The sequence below is a fragment of the Struthio camelus genome, chromosome 1 (assembly GCF_040807025.1).
Source record: "Struthio camelus isolate bStrCam1 chromosome 1, bStrCam1.hap1, whole genome shotgun sequence".
Lineage (NCBI taxonomy): Eukaryota > Metazoa > Chordata > Aves > Struthioniformes > Struthionidae > Struthio > Struthio camelus.
In genome coordinates, this window is record NC_090942.1 from 49,681,457 (window position 1) to 49,703,347 (window position 21,891).

Consider the following 21,891-nt stretch of genomic DNA (forward strand, 5'->3'; position numbering starts at 1 on the left):
TTGCACTGTCTTACCTGATTCCCGACCTCAAATTTATTTTGGTGGAAGAATAGGAGACAAGATGTTTTCAAAGTTTTTCATATGTATCTGATGAAGCTACTATGAAAAAAACATTTTTGCACCAGTACTGAATTTTCATTGAATTCTCAGTCTTTAAATCCTGTTTTAAGGAACCCGTGTCATTTTTGGATTCAACTCAGTATTTCCATCATCTCAAGTGGAGAGAACAAATACATCTCTTAGAGCAAACTAGATAGTAATGCAGCAAGGTTTGCAAGGAGAGAGGTATTTTATTTTAACAGTTGATATATTTGGAAAACACCCAAACAAGCTTTTAAGCAGACGGCATCCTCTGGGTTTAGATATCACTGTAATCTAAGTCATAAACAGAATTTGCTCACACTTATTCGAGCATCATCATTTAGAAATATAAGAAGAGATTTAGATACTATTAAAGTGTTTTAGTCTTGTAACAAACTATTGCATTAACCATTTTGAATAAAAAATGCTATATAGACATTTATATTCAAAACTGCACTACATAGCACGCTACACTAAACTCAGACTCAGTAATATTTAAGAATAAAGGATAAGTCAGAGATATATCTCAGCCTTAACATCTTTTCTGGCATGTTTGATCTGTGACACAGTTTTATCATTCAACTTAAGATAAACAAAAATAAAACTTTGCAACATTTTCTGAGACACTTGCATACTATGAACTGTTCTAAACTTTTCCTTTATTCTCAATATTCCAGAATGTGCTATCTCAGAACTATTAAAGTGCAGTGAATACTGCATTCAACACTTCTTTTTTCATGCAGTAGCACAAGTTGAAACAGGTGATTACAGACTTACAGAACCGCTGAATGCTAACTTCATTAACTTCTATTAAGCTAACCGACTCACAAATGGCATTTTCAGATCAGTAGTAAATCATCTCCTAGGTCAGCAGGAAGCTCATTATGGACTGACAATCCAAGTGACAGAAACACTTTTCTGCAAGTGCTAGAGTAGTAATTTCCTGTGTGAAAGGCTCGCTGCTGTTCTTGCATTCCTCAGGAGATGGTTCTTCTCAGAGGATGTTACTCTTCCCCAGGAAGAGGAAGGAAGCAGTTGTTATTGGATGTGTGGGTTGATAGCTGTCGGGCATTTTCTGCATGCCTCAGAATCAGCTGTGAGAACTGTGAATACAGCTTCGATTCCCAGCCGAAGGGGGTGGGGGGACGACGACATTACTTTGGCAGACAAGGTCAGAGCGTACAAGTACAGTATCTCAGGAAGTTGGGACAGAAATAATACCTGGAACTTCTGTGCCTCTAGTTCCCAGAAATGTGCTGACTTGCTAAAGGAACAATATAAAGAATGTTTTTCAAGTTGGTCCATGTCTTTAAGCATTGTACCGTTGGCATGATTAAGGCCGTACGCAAAGTAATAGACTGCCAGTTCTAAAATTCATCTATAGTTAGTCAGTTCATCGTACAAAACGGTACCAATAGTCCAGCAAAAGCATTTGTTAATAAGTAACGTCACTATTGGGCAAAGGCAATGTAATTAAACTATCATGTGAGGAAACTAAATACTGAAACTTAATCTTCTGTAGTTCCCTCCCGCCCTGTTAGGTCCCTCTCCTGAACTCTCTTATGGTCACTTCTGCCCCTCGGTATGTACTCTGACCCTCTGAATGAACAGGTCCATTGCAGCTAGTCAGTACTTAGTCCAGCATTGGCGACCGCTGCCCGTTCAGTCAGCCATCACCAAAGCACATTCACAGTGTCACATCCTACCTGCCTTTTCTTTAGTGGCTTTGGCTTCCTCATTCTGCCAACAGCTAATTCCAAACTTGGTTAAAAAAAATTAAATAAATAAAAAGAACCAGCAAAGGTTTATTAGGGAGAAAAGACAAGAGACAGACAAATAAACATACAATCCCATAAGCTACATTTCCTCAGAAAAGCAGGCTAAAAATAGTACAGCAAATATTATATTCTTGCACTCTCTAGTGCCCAAATTCAGAATTCTGTCTCCAGTGGAAACCTGACTTTCTCTCAAGCTCCAGTTCACTCAAAGAATATAATGAAGCCTATTAAAGAACATTAAGACATGTATTATTACCTAATTACGTAGCAGCACAACACATTTCCTGTTCTTTCCCTGTAAAGCAGCAGTTACACGCTGTGTTAGAATATCATCACTGCAAAACGCAAAAGCCATCTGGATCATACTCTTCTTTCATTACAAACACCGAGTTCATCTTCATGTATCCGATCTTTAAAACTAATCATTATCTGATGCTAGTATTATCAGAGCATTTTTCTTGCCAGATTAACTACATAAGTCATTTTAAACAGGCCTGCACCTCTACGAAGGGTCAAAAAGACAAGTTTAGAAATTCACTGTTGAAAATGTCAAATATTTCATCCTCTTGCCACCTGCGACAGAAGAATAGCTGTTTTGTTTGTATATACCATACTTTCTGTGAAAGGCAGTGGTTGGGCAACAGAGAAGGTAGCGTCTGCTGCCTCATTGTTGCTGTACAAGGATTAGGTGCAGCCTTTAGGAGGGATGGGAGACTGCTCCTTCCCTGAGAGCAAATGACAGGCTGCAGAGAGAGAGGAGGCCCACCCTTCCCCCCATGCACTGAACCTATATAGCAAGCAAAGATTAGGAGAAAAGCAGAGGTATACACACCTGGCTTCTACTGTGGTGCAGAGAACGTCTCAGACATAAGGAAAGGTCTGTCTGGAGTGTGCTGTAAGCCAAGACACTAAAAAAATGCATGCGTAAGAGCAAGATCGGGTGGAGGGAAGGTCTTACTTGCAAAGATATAATAGGCAGAGCTTACTAGTTATTTTCATTCTGTCATACTGAACATCTCTGAGTTCCTGTTTGCAACATTCAGTATTCCAGTGATGTTTTTATAAAACCTAGCATTAGAAATTCAAAGCCTCTTTGAGAGTTTTTGGTATGCCCATCTATGGAAAAGGTACAGACAGTTTTACTTCTGGACTTCTGGAGAAGAAGGATCTCTTCATATTACTCAGCAATTTCATTCCATGTTTGGAATTTGGAATCTGGATCATGGAGTTTGTAGCTTGTTCCTATTACATTTAGCAGCAATAAAGAGCAGCAATTTAAAAAATAAATAGATTTACAGCTACTCAGGAAGTGACCTTTGTTATGCTGAGATTAGTTTTCTGCTACATGGTCTGAATGTTAATTTTCTGCTTTGCAGTAGCACTTAGGTTCTGTCCGGGAACGAGGAAGGCAAGCTAATGTGAGACACACTGACTGGGGAAGGCTGGGAAGCATCGAATTCGATCAAAGTCCTTCTACTATTGGGATCCCTCCTCAGTGCAGAACTTTGATTCTGTCTAATCGGTGACTCAGTTTTGGACAAGGAATACAAGTAGGACACTTTTTCCTTTTCTGAGAGAACAAGCATTCCAGTCGTACAAAGGGATAGTGCCGTAGCTTTCCTTTAGCAGAGAACAACATACAAATATCATGCAGTGATCAGATTTCAAGTGAAAGGCTAAATCTCCAAGGTCCAAGAAAACTTGATATCCGTGAACTGCAGGAAGCTGTTGTGCAGTTCTCCTTGTGCCTTTGGACCAACTGCAACAAGCAGTAAGGACAGCCATTGCGCACTGTGAAGTACCACATGAATTTTGCTCCACTGGAAGTTCCCTTCTGAATAGAACTGGGGCGCCAAAGGAGGTAATCTAGCTATGTAATTCATATTTTTCATGTCTTCCTCTTCCTCTCCCACTAACGTCATTCAAGGCACTTGTTTTTTGTTTCCATGTAAGGCTGGAGCCAGGAAAGGATATAAAACGGAATAAATCTGAAGTTGCATGGAAAGGAAAGGAAGTACTTTTAAGACAAAATTTCTTTTATCATCCTCTCTTCAACAAAATTAGACAGTTGAGATAAAAATCTTTCTTGCATGGCTTAACACAAGATCTCTTCAAAAATCTTGTTGCTTCCAGTGAGACGGAACAGTTGTGTAAGCCTTCACGTACAGAGAGATGGAAGAACTAGATGCAAATTCTGCATTCGTAATTACTATCACAATTCACAACACATGTGGGAGTTTGTTGTTGTTGTTGTTCCCCAAATAAAGAAGGCAATAACATTTGGGTCAAAAATACTTAAACCCCAAAATACATAGCAGGGAGATAACAACTACATCACATATTGAGAATACAAATGCTTGTACTCTTCGCATCAGAATATCTAGCATAAATGCAGTACAGACTAGTTGATAGTGTCTTACATTGAGGAATAAAACTGTGCATGTACTATTAATTGCTCTTGAATGTGTTCCCCTTCCAATAATTAAAAGTCTTAACTTTACAGAAACCATACTCTATGTGAACAATAAATATGTCTTGCTTTCAATGTTTACTAGAAACTGGAAGAGAAAAATCAGCAGATATCTCACAACCAGTGCAGACATTCTGACTTCACATCACAGTACATTGCTTTGCTCCCTTCAAATCCTGTTTACATGAACAAGGTCAAGGGATGGAACATTAGAGAGCCTATACAGTGATTTCCTGCTGCTGTCGGTAAAAACTACTGAGACATCATCAACTTTCCCTTGTTCTCAGCAGCTTATCAGGGACTGGAGGTTACCAGTGTATTGGCTTACAGACTTAAACAAGGAAAGAAATAGAAAAAAGAAAAAAAAGCCAGCAACCACACCAAAATCCCAGCCTCCTTCAAAACTAAAAGTAAAAATCAGAGGATGAAGTAGGAGGAAATAGTCTCAAAGGGAGATTAGTCTTCCAACTTTTGTTTTTCAATAGCTCAGAAAACAAAGCACTATTAAGCTGCTTGACATGCGGAAAAGAAGAGTTGGGGAAAGGCAATATAATGTTTACAGAGTCTTCAATAAGAAAGGAAAGAGAAAAACCCTCAATTCAATGAATATCTACACTGTGTGAAAAAGGCTAAGACATATCTCATTTTAAGTAGTACAATATATGAAGAACCTTACCATCTGAAAAGTCAGGCTGTTTCTTTTTTAGGTACAAATGCAACAGATTTAAATATCTCTGATAGAAATAGGAGACTGGAAAAAATCAGAACTATTTCTAATAATCAGAATATCCATCAACCCATTTTCTGAAATTTTTGTCCTCCCAAATGGTATCTCTCTGTACACCCGATCCACAACATTTCTATCATCTTATTAAGAAAATTAATCTTCATTGGATATAAGATCACAGAAAGTATTCACAGAATTATTTAACTATTACTCAAATAACAGTTAAGCATATATAGCCCGTTTTCACACTGGTTTCAGTAACACACAGGGGAACTCAATAAATGAATGATCAAATCCAAAACTATACTCCTGAAAATAGCAATATACATACAATAATTTTTAACGGTTTTGTAATTATAGTTCAAAGCAAGCAGCTCCAATATTGACATTTACATTAAAGTTTTTCCACTGGCACAATGATCACATTCCCTTCTGTAAATCTACAAAAAAAGGTCGTATCACTTTAGATCTTGGATGAAACAATTTTTTTTCCCCAGCACGTTCAAAAAGAATTGGCCTTACAGTTTAGAAGATAGGACAAGCTGAGAAGATAAGGTGTTTAAAGTAGATTTGAAAACACATAAGGCGGCACTGTAAGTACGGAAGCCATTATGGATTCTTGGCTTTGCTAAAGCAACAAATTAAAATGTCTTCTGAAAACAGTATGCATTCCTTGAAAAGTAGAGTGGGAGAAAGAGGTAAGATCAATCTTTTCTCACACAGATAAAGCTCAAAAAATAAAGCAATGGCTAAAGACTATATAAATATATTTGAATTTGCAATAAAGGTAATAATAGTGTATAAATTTAAACATATATTTTTAAAAATATTTCCCCAGGCAGATTGTCGTGAAGAATAGAGGACAAGGGTACTTAACTGCACCTTAACCTGCATTACTGCATCCACTTTGGGGCTTCTCTACACAGGAAAGACTTTGACATCCCGGAGCAAGTCCGGTGAAGGGCCAGCAAGATGTAAGGAGGCCAGAGCACGTGATATATGAGGAGAGGCTGAGAGAATGGGGTTTGTTCAGCCTTAAGAGAAGGCTCAGGAGAAGGCTCTATATTCTCATCTAACTGGAGAACATAGAGAAGACTGAGCTGGACACTTACTAGTGGATCATTGCGGTAGGATTGGGGCAACATGCAAGTTGGAACATGGGAAATTCCAACTACATTTTGTGAAAAATATTTTCATCACAATATAGTCAAACGCTAGAACAAACTACCCAGAAAGCTTGTGGAATCCCCATTCTTACAGATATTCACAAATCAATTGGACAAGGCCCTTAGCAACCTGATCCAAGTTGACCTTGCTTTAGGTGGGTGGTTGGATGAAATCCCTCCAAACATCCCCTTCAACCTATGCTGTTCTATAATTTCTATTAATAAATCTATACAGAAGAAAGGGAAAGGAGTACCTTTTTGTTCCGTTCCAAGGCTTCTTAGGGGCAGTATTAGTGTATTTCCTATGAAGTATTTCCTATGACTAGTAAGAAGAGACACAGTTCGAATAGCCTGAAGAGATTCTCAATAGGGAGAATACAAAAAGAGCAAAAAGATCGTCACAGAAGAGATAACTGGGGCCGGAGGGGAGGCAGAGAGGGGGTGTCTTTCTCCTATTTCCTGGAGAGGCTTGAGATTTATACAAGTTAGCCCATTTACTGTCAGGAAGCTTGATTATCTTTCAACAAAACGATGCAAGGCTTGGCAGAGACTTCCACTCTCCCTGAAGATCTTTTAGTGAGCTTTTGGGAACTCATCACAGACCCTACAAAAGCTTCAGTGTTTTCATTTGTCCTAGAGAAGCCTGGTCCAGGGACTTGCTGAGGTATATTGCAAATACCATCTGTTGGAAGGACCCTTACAGCCTTGCTGTGTTAAATGCTTGATACATAAAGTCATTGAACAAGAATCCTTAAAGATAGATGAGTGCAGAGTATGTTTTTCCTCTCTGAATTTATTAAAAGGGCAGAAGAGCTATTTAAGCAAAGGCAAAACACTTGAACAAGAATAAACAGGTATACACAGGACATCTGTGAATTAAGCTGGCAGTCTGAACAAAGATTTCCAGTCATCCGAAGAGGAAGACTCTGGAAAAGAGTCCTTCCAGTAGAAGTAGGAGCAAAAGGCCACAAGTGGCTTTAAGATGGGTCTTGATAAAGTTTGCAGAGGAAAACAAAAAACGTACAGGGGATTGCCTTTGATAACTAGCAGAAAAAGAGCAAGCCAGGGTTTGGAATCAGAAAAAGAGAGAATGAGTTGGACATAATGATGATATCAAATTAGAGGAGGAGTTTAAAAAAAAGTGCCACTCACAAGTAAGGATAAATAACATCAAGGGTAAGTTTGGAAGTGAAAGTGAGATGGGGAGAAATCAAGCATCCTTCCTTCCTGCTGAAGGACATGAGGCCTCTACAGAAGGGGCCTTTTTATATGAGGGTAACTGAGCCAGCTTCAGATGAAAAGGTCTAAGTCTCTGAGATCCAGAACCCTTTGGAAACAAAACATGAAGAAACTTGATGGCTGACCCACAGCTCAATTAAGAAACAGGCAGCCATTCTACAAGCAACAGGAGCAGGTAAGGCAGCAGACAGGTATTGGATACCACGATGATGCTGAAGATACATAGATGATATTAGAAAGTAGGGAGGTATAGATGGGTTGCCAAAATTGGAGAAGTGTTACTGCAGGAAAAGAGCTAGTGGCAGAGAAAACGCGCACATAGTTTCTGGATTTGTGTTAATAGTGGGTTGGTGGGGCAGAACAGTTGCCCTTAGGGCTATAGTCAGAGTAACAAGAATAGAGAAATGTTGCTAGATGGAAGAAAAAGAGATGATGGGTGCTGTGAAACCCATCACAGAAAGGTGAGAGCCAATGGTGAAGAGGAGATCAAGATAATGGAAAAAATATGTAGTGAGTACTGACAGAGTCAAGAGGTATGAATTTTCAAGCAACATTTTTAATAAGATTCCAAAGCTGGTCAGACAGAAATCAACAGAAGGTTATCTGTAGAGGGTCTATTTATTCTTTTTCTTGTTTGATCCCCTAAGAGGGGTTCCAGGTATAAAATTTTATAAAGTACTTTCATATGAGAAGAGATTAAACGATTGGCAGCTTTACAGACACGTGACAAAGAAATACAGTATAACATACATCTGTGATCAGTATTAAGATCAGGCAGTAATGAACATAGCATATTTTAAAGTGATGGGTAGTCAATAAGTTGCATCCACCATAAGCCACAATCTGTCAAACCTACTTAAGAGACTTCTGTAAGTCTCCAAATTATTTCTTTTGACATAAATTATCTTATCTTAAAGATCCATATTTCACTGTGAAAACACAACATGACAACTGCTAAACCTTAAAATATATGAAACTAACATATCTCATCAAGTGAAAAATAATATGTAGTTATTTCTGTTTGGCAGATTAAAAACAAACACACATGTAAACTATATCACGATTTTCATCGAATGACCTTAAAGTAAAGTAAAAAGTACCCTCACAACATGCCTATTCATAAAGCACTTATGACCAAATAGAACAGCAGAAACCATATCTACTGCCTAGTCTTAGATAATAATCCTTCAGCTGTACAACTGTTGTTAGGGCAATTAACATTACTCTAGATATAAATCATGCCTTCACAGGAACAGAATCAGAGCTAAAAGAGAAATTCTCATTTTAACCTAATTCTAGAACAGTACATCTTTTAGGACTTCATACCAGGAGAGCATATTTCTCCTCCTACGAAAGTACCGTTAAAACACTGCCTTCCTTTCCTCCCACATGCCATACCAGTGTCATATGAAAACCCAGCGCTAGAAGAATCTAATCCTATCAGTCTGTCCTAGAACGTGTTACCTTTTCTTTCCTAGAGAACTACTCGATGCCTTAAAAGGAGAAAAATTAAAACATCATTACTGGAATTTTATCAGTGAGGCAACTATTCTCTAGGTTTCCCATTAATTGCAGAGAAAGATAGAGTTAGAAAGAGTGTTTCAGAATAAGACACAAATAACAGCAATATTTAGGTATAATTAAGAAGGGCTTATGATTAGAGAATCTGCTCAGTACAAGGATAAAATTACTGGGATAATGTGAAAGCTTTACTACTACACCATCTTCTGGTTATTCTTGGAAACTGAAAACAAGCTGAAGTTGAGAATTTAGGATCTTGAACTCTGAAGAGTTATTAAAAATATATTTTATCCATATAGACAAAAAGAATATATTCCAATAACATGTTAATTTACGCTATGCCCAATCCTCTTTTCACCCACAAGGTAACTTACCAGAGTATTGAAAGATGAAGAGGAACTTATTTCTATGATTGGTGGGTCATGTGTTTGTGTATCAGGCACATCAAAGCTAGGGTTGACCTGTTGAAAATGAATTATAATCATTACTGTTTCACCATCAGTAGAAAAAGAGAAGCAAGACTGAAATAAAAAGCACTATTTGCCACACTAAGGCACCACTATTAACTAAAAACTATAAATATGCTTTAAATGTTGTGAAAAATAGAGGAAGGATGTTGCCCCTACAACAGTGTAACAAGCAGCTATATAATACAGAAACAGGATTCAGATATGCATTTATCACAGAAATATTATTCATGCCTTATAAACACCCAAAACTAACTCAAGAGTCCTTACTACAAGAATTATAACTATTAAGAAATTCAGTTTTTATGACAGATTAATAAAAACGAAGTACCTAAATACAATTTCAGAGTGGACTTACAAGACAGTTAACTCAAACTGCCCCAAATTGAAGCTACATAATAGTTTAGAGAAATTTGCCGGAGTGGCCAACGATGCTGCTGAAACAGTGAACTGCAGGTATTATTCAAATAATTTCCAAACTCAGCAACTGTCAGTTGAAGGTGCTTCTGAAAGTTCCGCATGTGTTCCCCTACGTTATGCTGACTCCTATGCTTTTTTGTTTTAAATTGACACAGATGCATAAGATTATGTACTACCTTGCACTGTAATCCTTACAGCAGTAAGGGCCACAGGCAATAGAATTAGTGTTGGTACAGTAGCACAGAGTAGAAATAGGGTGAAGTTAGAGTAATATGGAACACTAATTTACCACTGCTAGCAAGTTTTCAGAACTGGAGCTAGCTTATGTTGTCTGTAACTACACCCAACCAACGGTAAGCTGTAGCTGTCATGTGCTTGCTGCACCCATACTGGCTGCTCTAGCTTGCCTCTAGTCCACACCAGTTTTGCACCCACTTTACTTCAGCTAAAATGAATATGTGCTTAAACACCATTCAGTGGACTTTTGCAACTTCACCACAACAGCGGTGCATGCACACCGAGGGTGCACCTAAAAGCATTCATACTCTGATCACCTAGCTTCACGATATCAGGATTCAAAGCACCTTATGGTTCAATGGCAGACAGCTACAAACCTAAGTCGTGTCAATATCAGCTACTTTCATCTGCCTTGGAGAATCTGCTCTTGGAAAAACACGCACGCACACAGACACTTTCATGAGGCACTAAGATAAAATACTTCATTGGCCAGAAACTCTTTGTTTTGTGCCAAACAAGCATTCTCTGATAAGACAGCCGCAGCACTTGCCACAACACTGACAGCTGTGAAAGTTTACAGCCTGATGTGTCTGGCTACTTCAGCTGAATTTGTTTGGTAAGCAGGAAGCACCTCTAGCTTGCAAGGGCAGAAATTAAGGGCTTACTTAGTCAGTCATCTTATCTCAAGTGCTTTAACCAGCATCTGTCCTAGTTCCCTACTTGGAAACAGTGGGTGATTCTACTCCTCCTTTTTCCCCCCGTGTAGCAGTAGTGGGCACACAAATGCATTTATTTGACCTGTCCTCTAGATGATAACAACTAGAAGGCTTCTGAAGGTAATCGTCGAGTTTTACTTTCTAGCTTGAGTCACTTGTGGGTGAAGTTGTTTCCTGCTCTTCCTTCCACTAAGGAAGAAATGGCCCAGGGCAGAAGGGGTCATGGACAACTATGGACTTGTTTGCTCAGCCATCTGTGGTTTCTGTATGCAGCACTCAGGTTTTTATATTAAACTGGTCCCCAGCCTGTTGAACTAAACTAGCACATCCTGGATCAGTCTCATACTACTGCTTCCAAATTTCATTACCATCAAATTATGGTAGGTCAGCATGAAGCTCGCTGGAATAAAAAAATGGAAGGAGTAAGGGTAAAACTGCTTCACTCGGGGTCAACGTGGTTGCAGCCACTCCAGTTCAGTGATATGTAAGGGTCCAAGTTGCCTTACTGCAGTGCTACATCATTAGCATCAAAGCAGTATGTGAGCACACACCTATCTGGTGACATAGCTCTGTTTCGAAATCACACTCAGGTTCCCTAGTCATTTATCAGACCAATACCTAGACTCTGCCTACGTGCTTGCTTCTTATGTGATATGTCTGATATTTTACAATAACTTTAAAAATTATGCTGTGGAAAACAGGTATGAGGTAACCCTGACTTCTGTGATAAGTGAACTAGCTAAATTGAAATTCTGCTGTCTCTAAAGCTATATGAAAAACTGGATAATATCAGAGGCTGATTTCAATACAAGAGGCAGCATTCTATTTCAGATACATGTCATCACAGGGTCTGCAAATTTGACTTTTCAATATTGTAGTTTGACTACTCACTTATTGTTGGTTTTAGCATATAATCTATAACTTCAACAATAATTTTACTAATGCCCTTTCCCGAAAAGTAAAATATTAATGAAAAACAAGAGAATATAAAGAATTGTGGAAAAAGTTACCACTTTTATCTTAGGATTTGAGTTAAGAATCAGAATATTCTCCCTATAAAAACTGTATGTGTATATTCCTTATCATTTTATTATCTGGATGCATCACAGCCTGATATGCCCTCTGTGTGATGCGTGGACCATTTTATGGACCGACAGAATTCACAAGAAAGACTAGATGACTTTCGAATCATTAAGATTTCCAGCTATCTTACTTTCAACTAAAAAATAAATACCCACACCTGCTTAGTGATAGAGGTTTTTTTTGGTTGCTGGAGATTTATTAGATAGAAGGATCATTTTATTTTGCCTTTTCAAGAAGAAAGGGCCTATCATCTCACCTGAGGGCAGCTGGATCAGGCTGGATCAGCCTGAGCTGCCCACTGAAGCAGTCACTGAATGAGATTTCCTCAACCCAAACTACTTGATCCTAGGGTCTAGAAATGAAAATATAGCCTTTTAGGTCAGAGATCCATGAGTTAAGCAAGTGGCTAGAATGAAACTTTAAACTGGAACTAGTAGCCTTGAAAGGCAGGCAATGGCATCTTGTACTGCCTGGAGCCTCTTCATTCAGCTCATTTGAATTTCTGTAATTTATATCACACAAATTCAGGTTGGAACTAATACAAGCAAAGTTCACTATAGTGAGATCTTCACAGGAGAAGGAAAATTGAGGGGAAAGGAACCACAAAGTTTCCTAGCAAGATGGAGGGGGAAAAAAAGACATCTTTAAATACAGATGTTACCTGATTGGTCAAGCTGAAAAGGATCCTCATGCTTTGCAGCACTGACAATTCAGAAATGACAAGTCCTCATTAAAGGGACATCTCAAACTCTGTTTTAAAGCTTTTTTAGCCATTTCTGACTAGCAGTGCTTAGATCTTGCTTGGATTCAGTTTAGACAAGCTGTTCTTTATCCAAGAGCAGCTTTTATAGGTATTCTTACTCTGAATTCAGATTGTGGTTGGGTCAATGGAAAACAAGCTATTTGGAGGTGATCAGGAAACCACTTCTCCTACAGGGCCATAAGAATTGAGAACTGTTAAGAGTCTTCCTCAATTTGTAGACATTAGGATCAAGTGTTTCTTTTTTCCAATTTTGTCAAACGGCCTTGGAAGAAAGAAAGGGAAAAAAGGAGAAACAGAGCTAGGTAACACAGTCTACACAGTAACTTTGTGGTTATCTGAAAATCTCATAGTTTTAACTGCACTTCTTTACTGCCATGACAAAAACATGATGCCATAATTTTACTTTCTTTCTCTATATACACCTCATCTATTTAGATGAAACAGACAACAAGTACTGTCCTAAACTGTTTTTTTAGTGTCCAGCACAATCAGCCTCATTTGCGTCTGCGCGTCAGACCTTCCTGTAATAAATATAACACGTCAGCTGAGCATCAGCCATACTATTGGCAGCTGATTCCGCTCCTTTTCTGACATGTATCACTTGGGTACTGAAGAGAAGAAAGGACACTGCACTTGCAGGACTCTGCAGAATAGGGACAGCAGGCGTCCATCACCTTTCAATATTCTGATGTAGAGGAGTGACTTGAGCTACTGTAGTATGATTACTAAGAGCTCTTAGCGCATCTTCTTTGCAATAATTTCTCCTTGTTACATATATCAAACCTATTGTAAAATCAGTTACATGGTTTTCCTGATATTAGATTGTTAACTAAATATATGGTATGACCAGGTAAAGAAAATGTGCTGTTTATGCAGAAGTATCACATCCTGGCACTGGAATGCAGGTTTCCTCTGCAAATAGTTCTGCCTACCACTTTATCAGAGAAAGGGGAAGAGGAGGAGAATTGGAACCACTGACTAGGGCTACAGCAACCGTCTCCACAGAAGCCACATTAAAAGAGCTAAATACGTATAGAATTGTTAAGCAACAACTCGGGAATAGCAGAATGTATGAGGAAAAGGCAACATAAAGCATGAAGGGTGTAGCTAAACCCTTCTTGTGCATGTTTGCATTTAATATTGCACTAAAAATTAATGAGGTAATGGAATGAAGCTAAATGGAAAAGTTTCAAATACTCACTCAACATATCTCCTGACAAAGTGATTTAGTTAGCCGTGAAATAATCCCATCAAATATTTTTGGAAAAATTTAAATTTAAAAAACAAGAGAGAAAATCAGAACACTAAGTGAGGTAAAGAGAACAGTCATGTATTAAAGGTTTTTAAAAATCACTAGTCCAAAACTTTCATTTAATTATCTGGTAAATTGGATTATCTTCTTCCAGTATGATGACACATATCAAATTTTGATCCATAACATCAAAAACAAACAAACAAAAAGCCTCAAAACAACAAAACCCCATCCTGAATCCCCATACACTGTTGAAGAAAAGTTTCATGTAAGGAGTTAGAGATTTCTGAAGACCAAAGTGGAGCAAAACCAAAATATACTACTTAAAGTAAGAGGCAGGAATTAGGAGCATTGCTTAAGACAGCAGAGAAACAGAGGTGTATCAAAAGAAGCAGAATCAACTAAGGATGTTAATTCTTTGCCATGTACTTTAAGTAAATGAATATTAGAAGTAGCAGAGTGATATCTGCAGGGGCATAAAGAATATTCAGTCTCTAAAAGAGCCCAACAGGTTTCACTTCATACTTTTACAATGCCTTTCATAAGGCATTGATGTTATACCAAAAGTTAATGAGGTAATAGAATGAAGCTAAATGAAGTTTAAAGTGAGTTATGCAAAACATTTTTGAAAAAGTGATGCAGCTAGCTGTGAAATACTCTTTGTAAACATACTAGGAAGAAATTTAAAGTTAAATTTGATTAAATTGTTTGTGTTTTAGACTGGAGTGATCAGGCCAAACAAGCAATAGCCATATATTCTCTTATTTCTACTGCCACCTAGTGTAGACCTTATTTTAGTCATCTAGGAAAATATTTACATCTACAATTATACTGAAGTTTTTAATGTGGGGCGGGGGGAAGATATTTATACTCAAAATACAAAACCATCACAGCTTAGATTGAAACAACGTGGTTTTTTTAAAAAAAATAAAAATAAAAAGAGGTTTGAGCATTCTTTCGACAACTTTAAAGAGGTCTCTGGTATATCAAAGATTAATTACACAAAAATACTGAAAACTCAGAAATACATTTGTCTCCAAAAGAAATGCATCATTTCTAGCATATCATGCTACAACTGCACAATTGCATATGCACACTATTTCCAAATTGCTAAAAATATCTTATCTAAGAAAAAGAGGATGATTAGGGTTCATCTCTGCTAAATCCAGACATATTGCTAGACTCCTGCATTTGAGCTAGTCACACAAGATTGCTGCTATGGTCAATGGAGAAAAGTAGGCACCTTCAGGGAGTGAGTCATTTACTTAGATTTCCAAATTGTTTGAATACTTGTAATGGTTATAAGCTTTAAAAAAGTGAAACAGATTCTAGAATACTAGTTATAAGCCTCTACTTACTTGTATATTAAAGAATCACATTGATCAATGCTAGTAGTATTAGCCTACAGAACGAAGTGCAGTTGTAAAGATTTATAAGTCAAGAATATAAAATTCAGTGCTGTAGGTTAAAATTCAGGCTACCGCCAGTCTAAAGAAGAGGAGATATTAGTAAGGCATTTATTGTAAATGATAATTCTGCTTCAGAAAGCAGGCAGAAAGGGTGGAGGGGTGGGCCTTCAGAAGATATCTTAAATATGACTGGTTCTGTGCATAGCTTTGAAGAGTAAGGAAAAGTTTTGAGAAAAGGTGAAAGCCAGCCTCAAGGTCTTTCAGTCATTATCGTGATGGCAGAATACCAGGTGACACCAGTCAACTGTTGCAATTCTTAATTCTTTTGTGCAAACTGTCTTGTTCAGAACAGCATTTTCCAATAGGTGATGCACAAGAACACTAAAAATGTCTTTCCAAAACCAAATGAATAGACTCTGAGCAGAGCCAGCTCAATTTTCCCAGAATGAGGCTCTAAGATAGCAGAGACCTTGTCACATTGAGGAAAGCAGGGACAGGGAAACAGCAACTACTCAAATGCAGTCAGGAACAACTTGAAGAGGCATAAAACATTAGCAATGAAAAGAAAGTGTGGACGGAATTATTTCCCTCGAGTTCTCCCTGTACATCTTTGCAATTTTAGTGTGCTATCATTTAGAATTTTATCTTAAAGCAATCTAACTTCATTTTTGCTACAGAAGCACCTAAGCTTATCCATCTCAGCATAATTTGTGGCAATGCATTTTAATGTATCTTGAGTATCTAGATGACATTGTAGTTGCTTGTAGCAAACCTTAGAAGGTCATCTGTTCTTTTAGTTTCCTGCATTTCAACTATTTCCCTTGTCTGCTTGCTTGTAATACTTGCGTATGCCACGAAGTTTCTTAAGAATACTGTTACTTCAGCTCAGTTAAGGTCAGTCTTCCCCTGCTCCTCATGAACAAGACAATAAATACAAAGCAAGCAACTCTGCATTTTGTCTGGGGCTCAGATCAGATATTCCAAAAAGATGCTTCACTGGAAGGGTTGTGCAGCACTGGAATAGATCACCCAGAGGGATTGTGGTATCTCCATCTTTGTTCAATACCCAACTAGGCAAAGCAACGGCTCACTTTGATCAACCACTGGAAACATTCCCACTGCAAGCAGGAGGTAGGGCTAGGTGACCTCCAGAAACTCCCTTTAATCAACACTTCAGGAAAGGAGGAACTGAATTGCGGGTGTACATGATGAATAACTAGAAGGATAAGGGTGGTATTGCAGTCAGACTGCATAGTGATAACATTCCCTATTTCTTGTTGCAAGAAAAAAGATGGGTTGTTTTAAAAAAAAAGGTGTGTGTTTGTTTTAACTGAAAAGAGGAGCAAGAAATCCAAAGTACAGTAGCACAAAATACAGCGGGGGTGCAAATACTGCATTGTCCAGTTATAAGGAGGCAATATTTAGGAAAGCAGAACACTGTAAAATTGCAAGCATAGTTAGTGTAACTAAAGCATGTCAGTGGTGGTAATAACCTGATACTATTTTGTCTAGATAAGTTACGTCTATATCCAGATAGTGAGGTCCATTCTTCCTTACCCTAACAAACAACGTTCTTTGTTTGGATAGTTAGAAAGGGGCAGTAAAGCTAGGGAAAGGCATATATGAAGCAACTAAACCTGATAACTTCACTTTAGCACTCTCTAAAATTTTACATTTTTTTATTATTAAATTAATTCTGAAAACAAGTTGCAAAAGCGAGCCTAATGATTATTACTTTTTTCAAATTGTTTAATTTACAAATAAAAAAAAAAATCTTACAGTAATATGTGTTACATTAACATTTTATCAGTAACCGAGCATCAGTTTACTAATCAGTAAATATAATATACTTCATGGTGGTTTGAGAACAAGCTATTCTACAGATGAAGTGATGTTAATAGAAAACCAGACACAGCAACCTTATTTTTAAGATCCTTAAATTGGACCAGGAAAGAACTGTAGCAAGATACCATGGGAGTCCCAAACTTTGCAATGACAAAGCCATAGAACTCTTTTGTTAATAGAGAGCAGCTAATCCATATGCTTATAAGCTATTACAAATGTTACAGCCATGCAGAAATGCAAACATTAGTTTAAATGAAATCTTCCAAAGCTGAGTGTGTAAATAACCTGGCATGCAACTACAAAATTCCCTGTGTGTGTGTCCTTTCAGGGTTGGTAATAAATAAGGTGCTAACACGTTTGTTTAGCACATGTTGTAGCTGGGTGCAGTTCGAATGAGTCTTAAAGCAAACTGTTGGTACAGTAAGAATGGTTTAAATCCGATGGCAAATGCTGCGATTGTGTTCCAGTGCTATCTATGCTGAAGGCAGCTACTAAAATTACATTCAGCAGCTTCATTCATTGACCTTAGAACAAATGCAACCTTGTTTGACGGAGAAGTTTGCTAATCAAGCTGTCAAACAACCATACATATGCTAATCATCAGAAAACTTCACATCCAACTTCACAATCAAACCAGACACATGAAAATACTTTCTGATGGATTCTATTAAGGTTTTGTCATTTCCACCCTGCTCCCCTCAAAATATCGTCAATCATTATACTAGTGTTATTGCATATACATGCTTCCTACAGGTGTAAAATACTGCTGCCCTTGCATCCAGGTTTATTCCATGGAGAAGGTCAACCACCCACACAAAATATGCTGAAGTCTCAGTGTTTTAGGACTCTGAGGCAAGAGCCAAATGCCAAGGCAGCGATATTCGCATTTTATATGAATAAACAAAAAGAACCAGAGCAGGTAATGGTGAATTTCTATAGGATACAACTTGTGCATGGCAGAAATCAAAACATTCCTGGGTTCACATCAAATGCAACTCTTAGACGCTAGACCTTTCTAGAAAACGCCAAAGAAGAGATTAAAGTGTAGGCAGTCACCACTCAGAAGCTAGCCAGATCTGTCAAGGGCAGTGACAAACATATCCTTGGGATTTCAGACTAAGGAATGGTCTTGTCCATGACATGGTACTGTTTACTTACTTTAGCATTACAACTTTCAGAGAATCTGACAAATGGGAATTAAACAGAACTTTCCAAATACTAACTGAATATTGGACGTTTCACTTCAATTCCCAGCACTAATACCTTCCATCAGCAAACTTCAGAAGTAAAGTCACTGCAGCATGTACCTATAAGAAAATCAGGGATCAGCCCCTCTATAATGACATAAAAATCACCATAACCATAAAAAGGCTTTCTACAGTTTTAGATTGATGTCAAGCCCTTCTCAAAATAGCCAAGAGTCTTAGATAGAGGGACAACTTGTGATAATCTGAACGGATAAGTTCTTGAATTTTAGTAATAATACCAATGTTCACCTTGCCTGCTGATAGCGATATGTTTTCAGTAGTATCCTATAAGCTCACTGAATGTTTGGATATCTTCTGCAACAGTTTGACAGGTTCTCATTTCAGCAGACACCAGACTACATCTAGTAAAAGTGTCAGTGATAGAGTACACACCTTACACAAGAAGCATGAAAGGAACTGTTGGACAAATCCTGAAGAGCACCAGCTAGCCTAGTAACCTTAATATGAATTCATAAGTTATGGTTGCTTCTGAAATACTATACACAACAAAAAAAGATTCTCTGGTATACATAACCAACATTTAACTATAAATGCTAGACAGAAGGTTTTTACTGTTTTGGGTTTCATATATTAAGAGTACTTACTGCACTCACCTCAACTGACTGACATTTTTCATCATGCGGATGTGGTGACCTTGGGTAAATATCAAGAAGATGAGGAGGGTCATCAGTATGCGTTCTTCTAATATGCTGCTTAAGAACTTCTTTATAATCAAATGAATCAAAGTTGGTTTTCCAAAGAAATACCTATAAAAAGCCATCATATCAGTAGCTTTACCTCAAGCCTAATTAACGCCCAATGCATAACTATTCAATGAGCTCTGTTATTACTACTAGATCATAACATCAGACTAAGCCTGCTGTCATTTAGTCTGATCACTTTTACAACATAAGCACTCCCCCTGTAGTATCTTGTACTTCAAGTCTAATATTTGAAGTCTAATCTCTTTTAGAAAAAAAAATGAAGTCTTACAGATCTCTAAAAGACATTCAAATAATCAAAAAACAAAGCAAAACCCAAAGCAATCCTTTATTTTGCTTTGCCTTTTGCCTCACTAGATTGTGCAAAGCTGTTTTCTGCTATATCTGTCCTCTATAAAGGCTTGCAGGTCATCCCCTCAAACTTTCTCTTTTGATAAGCAAAATGACCAAGTTCCTTGAAACCCTGAAGAATATGCTCCAGTATTTTAGCCATAGGAATCTGTTTTCTAAATCCTTTCCAACTGCACTGTTTTCATTCAAGGCAGAAACATTCACACCATGGCCAAAAGCAGAGGTAAGAGAGTAGAATGCAGAGGTAAGATAGTACAAGTTAGTCTCCCTATTAAGGAGACTATTTATACATTCAGCGTTAGGTAGAGTAAAACTAAGAATGGTAACACACTTAATATTGCTCCATCATGTCATAAAACAACTGCAAGTATCAGACATTTAATTAAATTTACCATAAGTCACCCAATTTGTACTATCCCTGTCACTTTCCTTAAGTGCTTAGCAAACAGTGTTATGAACTTCCTTCTGTCTTCTTTTTAGTAAAAGATAGCAGTTTCAAGCAGACAAACACTTATTTTATAGCTGCTCTTTAAATTAAAGGAAACTTAAGATGAGACCATGTTCTGCTCTTAAGTTGACTTAAAAACTACTTGCCTTTGCCTGTCTAGCAAAAATTATATTTGATGAATTAATAAACTATATATAAACAGTGGAAACTGCAGATTTGTGGGTAGAAATTCCAGATAAGCTAAATTATATTTTTAATATATTCCTAAATAACTAGATTATTACAAGCACATCAAGTTGAACATCTTTCATGACTCTGCTGAGTGGAAGACTAAATATGCAGATGTCAGAGCTAGGAGACGCAGCACACCAAGAAAGACTCATCCAGACCAACTTGAACATTAGTAAGAGTGAAAGTGGGATGCATGGATCTCCGTATAAACTATATAACTACCAGATTCTGAAGCAGGTTTATGATGAATTCATTTAGAGCAGCTCACTGTGCTGAAAAGGGAGCAGAGGTCCTGCTTTCTTCCCTCCTTCCTCTTCTCAGCTTTATAGTCCCACTAACGCCAGCATTCTTAGCTCACCAATCCCACATAAAATTGTTCACATTTTTTTTTATAGTTTTGAGTTTTTTCCTGTTTTCCCCATGCTAATTTTCTGCTGACTTAGCATTTGAATTGGCTCAGCACTGAGTGTAAACATGAATATAGCCACAAAGCAGTAGAAATAGAGCCTTATGCTCCCATCAGCAGCGAGCCGTTTGAGCTGCTCAAGCTCCAAAAAATGCTTTGCCCCACTCTAAACTGGAAATCTGCCACGGCAGCGTTATTGTTACAGATAAAAAAATTAACAAGATTAAAACTAGAAAGGAGTCATCCATGCATGCATTGGGTATCTCACTTGGGATGCAAACAGTATAAAGCAACTTTGCACAAGCTTAGAAAGATGAGTGTTACAGAAGGAAGTATTTTCCTTTATATCTCCAGGCAGTCAGCTGACAATCATTTCCATCCCCACCCCCCCCAAATGGCAAGAATTCAATTAGAAGTCTTCATGCAAGGCAGCACAAGGCAATTTCAAAAGGAACAGGTGTAACTTTGCTCTTTCACTTAAAAGTAACTGTAAAAAGTCTTAAGTTTCTCACTGAAGCAGGTAAGTGAAATAATTGGGCATGTGAATGTATAGTCACAGTATCTGAAGTATCAATCAAAAAAAAAAAAAAAAAGGTTTATGTAAAGGAAACAAAAGGAAAGAAACAAAGGAGTATCCAGTGCTTGCTACATATCCTTAATGTGCTTCTGAATAAAGCTCTCCTCTGTTGGCTGAGCACTGACCAGAAAGAAACTTGAAACTAGAAGCAGAGATACTGGTTTTCCTTGTTTGATGGAGGAAAACCAGATTTTTGTCTGTTTGAAAAATAAAATAGTCTCAAAAGAATGCATACAGAGCAAGCAGTCCATGGTAAATTTGCAATGGATCAGCTGCCCTTAACTCATGCTGCGGGCAGACAGGATCTTTTGGATTCTACACTAGAGAAGGAAGATGGTATTTCTACGGCTAGACTCTGCCGATCTTACCTATGCAAATCCGCCAATAGACCTTTTCAAATACATATTCCTCAAACTGTTTCACTCAAGGTAGACCTGAAAAGATCTGCATTTGCAGTAACTCATATCAAATCCCTCAAAGTAAGTTGAAGAGTACTCCCACAGCTACTCTGCTGGCAGACCTGAAAGGGCTACACGGAGAGGTCAGCAAACAGTGATGTTTGCAGAGTACGTGTATGTATACACCAGCAAATGGAAGCTGAGGAATACATTCATGTTTGCTATAGATAAAGCCATATATATCAGCAGTTATCACAGAACAGCTAACATTGTACATTTTAAAACTAAGATATAAAAATGAAAGTTGTAGCAAAATAAGTAACCCTCTCCCACATGA

At 37.8% G+C, this 21,891-nt stretch overlaps 1 protein-coding gene across 9 annotated transcripts in view; it reads right to left on the reverse strand.

Moving 5' to 3' along the window:
* The window catches only part of POC1B (POC1 centriolar protein B), an 81,497-nt gene that overhangs the window by 43,499 nt on the left and 16,107 nt on the right, over positions 1-21,891 (reverse strand). For 8 of the 9 annotated variants that reach the window (XM_068936917.1, XM_068936932.1, XM_068936906.1 and 5 more), the window contains exons 9-10: positions 19,036-19,188; positions 9,357-9,443 (exon numbers count right to left, since the gene is read on the reverse strand). In XM_068936917.1, the coding sequence (XP_068793018.1) occupies positions 9,357-9,443; positions 19,036-19,188 (240 nt within the window). The remainder of the gene's footprint in view (positions 1-9,356; positions 9,444-19,035; positions 19,189-21,891) is intronic. The other variant, XM_068936950.1, reaches the window with a different exon arrangement.